Source organism: Pteropus vampyrus, unplaced genomic scaffold, assembly GCF_000151845.1.
Source record: "Pteropus vampyrus isolate Shadow unplaced genomic scaffold, Pvam_2.0 Scaffold52, whole genome shotgun sequence".
Taxonomy (NCBI): domain Eukaryota; kingdom Metazoa; phylum Chordata; class Mammalia; order Chiroptera; family Pteropodidae; genus Pteropus; species Pteropus vampyrus.
In genome coordinates this window covers 3,990,491-3,996,461 of record NW_011888833.1, presented here as the reverse complement: position 1 = coordinate 3,996,461, position 5,971 = coordinate 3,990,491, and the positions used below count along the sequence as shown (strand labels likewise).

Sequence of the window (5,971 nt, the reverse complement as noted above, 5' to 3'; positions counted from 1 at the left end):
TGTGTGTGTGTGTGTGTGTGTGTGTGTGTGTGTGTGTGTGTGTGAGAGTGTGAAGACTAATAGGAATTTTGGTTTATTATGTTTCCACGGGACGGGTCATACCTCTGCGCTCCTGTCTTGATTGTAGCAAAAGTAGAATCTCTCAAGTTTTGGCAAACATCCCTCGAAATCACGGCATTTTAGAGTCCACAGCAATTCTGGGATTACTTTGCGAATTCTGGCCCTGTCATTGGACTCAGCTGTGACCTGGAGAATTTTTGTCATCGGCCCACAATTATATAGCAAGGCAGTGAAGGCAGTTTTGTCACTGTGAAACTCGACGTGCATAGATGTTCTCATCGTCTTACCCTTGTTAACAAAAAGAAAATTAAGTCTAACTTTTTATTTCTCATTGTTCTAATCAAACCTTTGTTCATAGATGTAATTAACGTGTACATAGTTACGAAACTAAGAGACACACTTTATATATAAGCATTTTTCATGTTGTTTACACTGTTGAAAGTTGCATGTTTTGTTTACAGCTATATACTCAGTGACAACACCAGTAGTAGATGCTCAGAAAATATTTGTCAAGTAAAAGAACTGTGGCCATAAAAATCATTTTTTGGCTGCATTGAGTGTATTCAGGAGAATATATGCATTATAATTGACATAATTATTCTCTCATTGGATATTCAAGCTCTCCCAACTCCCGCCCACCCCCTTCTGTTTGAGGGGCTGATTTATGATGCATAATTCTAAAGACATCTTTATACAAATTGACTTTCAAATAGAATTGTTTTAAATTAGCCTGAGAATAAATTTCAAGGGGTGGAATTATTAAATCAGGATACAAATTCAGTAACTTTTAACACTTATTAACCAGTGTCCACACCTCAGAGAAGTGTTGTGGTTTATCCTGGCACCAAACTGCAGGACCGTGGACAGTTTCTCCAGGCCGCTCGTCTTTAAATTACTTTGGCACTAACGACAGTTATAAAGTGCTGTTTTGTTAGTTTCTTTGAAATTGGCATGGTTGAAATGTTTTCATATTTGTTTAATTTTAGGCCAGATTTCTTCTTCATTCCCTACCTGTAAGCCACCTAAATTTTTTTTCCCTCAAAAGCGCCACACCGCTTGCTGCATAGCGCTTCGAGGTGGGGTGCTGCGCCCGTCCTTCCCAGGCCCCCACCAGGCGGGGCTCACCAGTGGCCCTGAGGTCGGCACAGTTACGATCCTAACGTGACTTCGTTTTCCCTTCGTGTTCCCGCCCTCGTTTGAGCACATGCAGAAAATGGAGCCTTCAGAAGCATGCCCCCCACCCCCGCCCCGGTCCTCCATGGGAGACCTCGGGCCGCACAGCGGCTGGGCGCAGCTGGCGGGCGCAGATGCACCAAGCGCTGTGTGCCACTGGCTTTCCAGAACTGGCAGCTTCTTGTCCAGGGGCTGGAACAGGGCGGCAAACCCTGCGGGAGAGCGCGTGGGCCTCACTTTACTGTCGCCCAGGTGCCTTTCCCCTCGGGCGTGACCTGCAGGTAGGCACCTCCAGAAGCCTCTCACCCCTCAGCGTCCTCCCCCGGCCTCGAGAAATCCAGTCGTTTAGATCAGATCTCTTTTTAAGGCCTGGAGAAATCCAGTCGTTTAGATCAGATCTCTTTTTAAGGCGCAGAGGAGGAATGCCCCCCAGTTGACGAGCTGGCTGCGCAGTCTTTTTCCTTGACAGGCTGAGAATGTGCCCATTTATTTGGGGCGCGGTGTCTGAGGCCCTTGCAAACTCCTGAGACTGTTGTTACTGCAGGACGGCACACCACTCAGGTGGCCGTGGGTCTCGGATGCCCTGGCTGGAGACGCGTTTCCTCCATGTCATCTTTGATGAACTGATAACGTGCGTGAGGACCAGGAGATGGTGGGCACAGAACACGGGGCCACCCAGACCCGACGGGCAGAGCTGTTCACTCTGGTTTCCCAGCTGTAACTTGGCGGACGTGGGAAAGGCTTCCTTGCCGGGCAGGGGGAGGGAGGGCGGGCCTCCCTAGGACATGCCTTCTTCTGCGGAATGGCTTTTCACTGAATTTAAACTGCTCTCCGCCCCAGGTCGATGGTGGGAAGACAGCTGAGCTGCCTGGTGAGCGAGCCCAACTGCATCTTCCTGCCAGCCTGAGTCCCGAACCACAGGGACGAGGGGCGCTGCCAGGTGTGCCGCAGCTTTCCGGTCTCGGTGACAGATCAGGAGGGTGAAGGCGGGTGGGCGCTCACCTGGCCACACAGGGCCTTGACCTTAGCTGGGGCAGAGCAGGAGGGAGAGCCAGCGTCAGTGCAGGACGCTTCAGGGACAGTGCACAGCAAAGCTGACTGTCCTTTGCCTCTGCGGGGCACGCCTTTCGGGACCTGGGACAGCTGGGGAGCTGCTCGCTGGTCAAGGCTGCCGGGCAGGAGTCACAGAGCCTGAGTGTCTCACAGCCACCCGCAGGAGGCAGGGAGTGAGGTTTGGTGGGTTCGGGGCTCAGTGGCATCTTGTGGTAGATGGTGGGCAGGACACAGTGTGGTTGTGCCTTCCGTCAGCTCTGGCAGCAGAGTCGTGTGTGTGTGTGTGTGTGTGTGTGTGTGTGTGTGTGCGCGCGCGTGTGTGTGTGTGTACACACAAGGGGGTGTCCTGAATGCCCATGCAGAAGCCCCCTTTCTCCATGCAGGCAGTGACAGACAAGGGCAGCCTGGTGGACTCAGGTTGTGGGGAGGTTTTATCTGCCAAATGACTCGGCTCGCCAAGCGGTGTGACGTTTGTGACTTGACACATCCGGTGAACAGTCGCTGTTTGCGGTCTCCTCGTGCTGGCTGTCATGGCTGGGTTTGCAGCACAGTCTGGAAGGCCGGGTGCCAGTAAACAGGAGAGACTCGGACACGTGCACGCTTGGCTGAGCCTGTCCCCTGGTGTGCTGCGTGGTCAGGCGGTCCCCCCTGCATGGCAGGGGCTGGTGGCCGTGTCTCAGACAAAGCCGCTTGGATGGTTCGTGCTGCCCAAAGGCCTTGTGGTTGGGGCCTGCTCCTAGGGGCGCATTTGAAAGGGGGCACCAGAAGCTGCAGGGACCCCAACGGGAGGCGGTCTGACACGATGTCTGTCTCCCAGCTGCGGAGACGTGTTTGCGGACACGGCCTTACCGCACAGCAGAGCCTTGGGGCAGGGGCACTGTCCCCTCCGGCCTGCAGGAGAGGGCGGTGTGGATATGACCACTCCCCAGCTCTGCTGTGGCCGCCCTTCCAGACTTCAAACACCTGCCCGTCTGTTGGTCCAAGTTCCGCTTTTAAAACACGGCTCTGTCCTCACAACCACTTCCCAGTCCTCCTTGCCAGCTGTCGCTTCACATCCCTCCACCCAGCGTCACCACCCCAGGCCTTGGGGCTCAAGCGTCGCTCCTTGCCCCCAGCATGCCGTGTCACATACTTGGGCCGCTAAGAGCAGAGGCACAGGTTATAGCCAAGTGTGGCCTACGTTGTCCTACCACTCAGCTGGGACACGGCCAGAAAGGGACATTCGAGTTTAATATGGTGTGACCACATGGGAGTGAAGCGCTTAATCTGCTCCGGCCACGGCTGGGCGGCTGGGTCCAGCCGTGAGTGAGGTGCAGCGTCAGGCCCTGCCAGGCTCTCCCGGTCCTCAGGGAGGAGGATGGCGTGGACGCACTGGCGGTCACAGGTGCGTGGCGCCTGCCCCAGGGCGCGGGGGCACAGCACGGCCCTGTCGGTCCGAGTGCCTTGGGAAGCAAGTAGGTAGGAAGTTGGGTGTCTGGGACGGTGGCTGTCCCCCAAGTGCGTCTTTGCTGACAGCCACCGGTGTCTGTGCTACTGGGGTCTTTCTGCACCCTCATTCCTTCCCACCTGGGCTCCCACAGAGCTGTCCCACCTGCACCCCCATCTGCCATCACCCGCGTTTCCTCCGTTTTTAGTTTTTAGTTTCCTCCTCCTCCGCTTGCTGGCCTCGCGACCTTCACGAGGCTTGGGGTTCCCTTCTGTGGAATCCCCGTGTGTCACCTCTAGTAGGCTCTCCTCTCCTCCCGTCTTTCCTGCGGGGGGACCCCCCCGCCCTCACGCCCCGCCCCTGCCCCGGCTCGCTCTGCTCCTGCTTGACCCTGTCTGATGGCGCCTCAGGCTGGGCCTGTCGTGTGTCTGCTCCAGACCCGTCTTCTCATTGACCACGTCCCTGCTGGGGGTCTTTGTGGCTGCATCAAGCACAGCAGACCCCTGCCCAGCTCTCCGCTCTGACTGCTCTAGCTGCCAGGATGCACAGGGCCCCCGTCCACCCCACCTGCGCGTCCTGGAGAGCCAGTGTGCCGCCATCACCGTGTGCAGTCCCTGGTGCCACTTGGCCGGAGGAGCCATCGTCCCCTCCATCTGCTCTCCCGGCAGCTCAGCGGTGTGTCCCACAGTCATCCTGCAACGCCTCGGAAGGGCCTGTCCGCCTTCTCCCGCTAGACCGGGGCCCTGAGCACAAGTCCCTCCTGCTGTGGGCAGCGCGGGACCCTGGCCAGTAGGCGTGCTGGGGGCCCTCCCGCCACTGGGGGTGGGCCACCTGGTCCTGACCTGCGCCTGCAGAGCCTCTCACCCCCAGCAGTAGCCTGGGGGGCGGGGCTGGGTCAAAGCAGAGTCTGTGACGTCCTCGCTCTCCAGGTACACTTGTCCCCAAACCAGGATGCATCAAAGCAGGGCTGCAGACTCACAGGTCAGGGCCGCCACCTACGTCCCCACATGCTCCTGACACACCTTGCACATAGTCGGGTGAGACTGTCCTGAGACCACTGTGCCGTTCTGAGACTTGCCTGCATCATTCGCGGGTCCTCAGAGAGGCAGTGTCACGACAGGCAGGGACAGGCACGGGTGGAAGTCCCGGGGGGCTCTGTTTAAGATGACTGTGCTCCCGCAGGAGATGGCAGGCCGGGCGCTCAAGCAGACGGGTAGCAGGAGCATCGAAGCCGCCCTGGACTACATCAGCAAGATGGGCTACCTGGACCCCCGGAACGAGCAGATCGTGCGGGTCGTCAGGCAGACCTCGCCAGGTGAGCGCGGGCGCCGCCCTGCGGGCAGACGGCCGTCCTGAGACGCGCAGAAGCCGGTCCGGCGTGGCCTGGTCACATCGCCACGTGCCGGCCTTGGGTAAGCCGAGCCTGCCCCTCGGCATTGGGCCCCGCGTGCCCCCCAACAGAAATAACCTGCCGTTTCCTACCTGGGTGGGGGGTCCTTGTCTTGACTTACGGGATACTGAATAATTCATTGGGCATCAAAATGAGGCAACTAGCAGAGCGAGAACAAAACCGTTTTGACTTTCCCTCCGGCCTGCGCAGGGGTCTTCGAACAGGGAGGCTGCTTTCAGGGTTCTGAAACGCCTGTTCTCACGCGAGCCTGAGAGCCGGCGGGCGGGGTGCTAGGAAGGCCAGAGGCTCGAGCGGACGGCGGGATGGAGCAGCGGGGCAGTTCCCTGGTGCCCGAGGCCCCGACTGTGACAAGGGACTCATGATACTTAGCAAAAGGAGTGTTCTCTAACTCCGGGGGGGGGGGGCCTTGGACAGACCCGCTGCACAGCGGAGTGGGACTCGCAGGGCTTCGTAGGCACTATCTGTTGTGACGAGGTCACAGACTTTGTGTTCTTCTGACAGTGCCCCGTGGCCCATCCCATCCTGTCTCAGCACAGCTCCTGGGGGAGGGGGGGGCGCAGGCCCATGTCCTGCTGTGACCTTTTCCTGCACTTGCCTTTGGCATGTGTTCAGGGTGCATCTCCTGAGCAAGGGGACAGGGCCTCCTGGCTGGCTGTGGGACAGCAGGCTCTGCCCCTCCCGGGGCGTCTGCCCCCGGGGAGCCTGTACAGGCGGTGGAGCCCTCAGCCCCAGGGTGCAGCAGGCTGGGCACCCCACTGACGCCCCGTTCCTCCCTCTGCAGGAAAGGGCCTGGTGCCCGCCGCCGTGCCGCGCAGGCCGAGCTTCGAAGCAGCGGGCGACCCCCTGCC

At 58.5% G+C, this 5,971-nt stretch overlaps 1 protein-coding gene across 1 annotated transcript in view; it reads left to right on the top strand.

Moving 5' to 3' along the window:
• Positions 1 to 5,971, top strand: part of LATS2 (large tumor suppressor kinase 2) — a gene marked incomplete at its 3' end in the record, with an annotated part of 69,188 nt that overhangs the window by 56,771 nt on the left and 6,446 nt on the right. The window contains exons 4-5 of the mRNA XM_023530717.1: positions 4,895 to 5,027; positions 5,905 to 5,968. Of these exons, the coding sequence (XP_023386485.1) occupies positions 4,895 to 5,027; positions 5,905 to 5,968 (197 nt within the window). The remainder of the gene's footprint in view (positions 1 to 4,894; positions 5,028 to 5,904; positions 5,969 to 5,971) is intronic.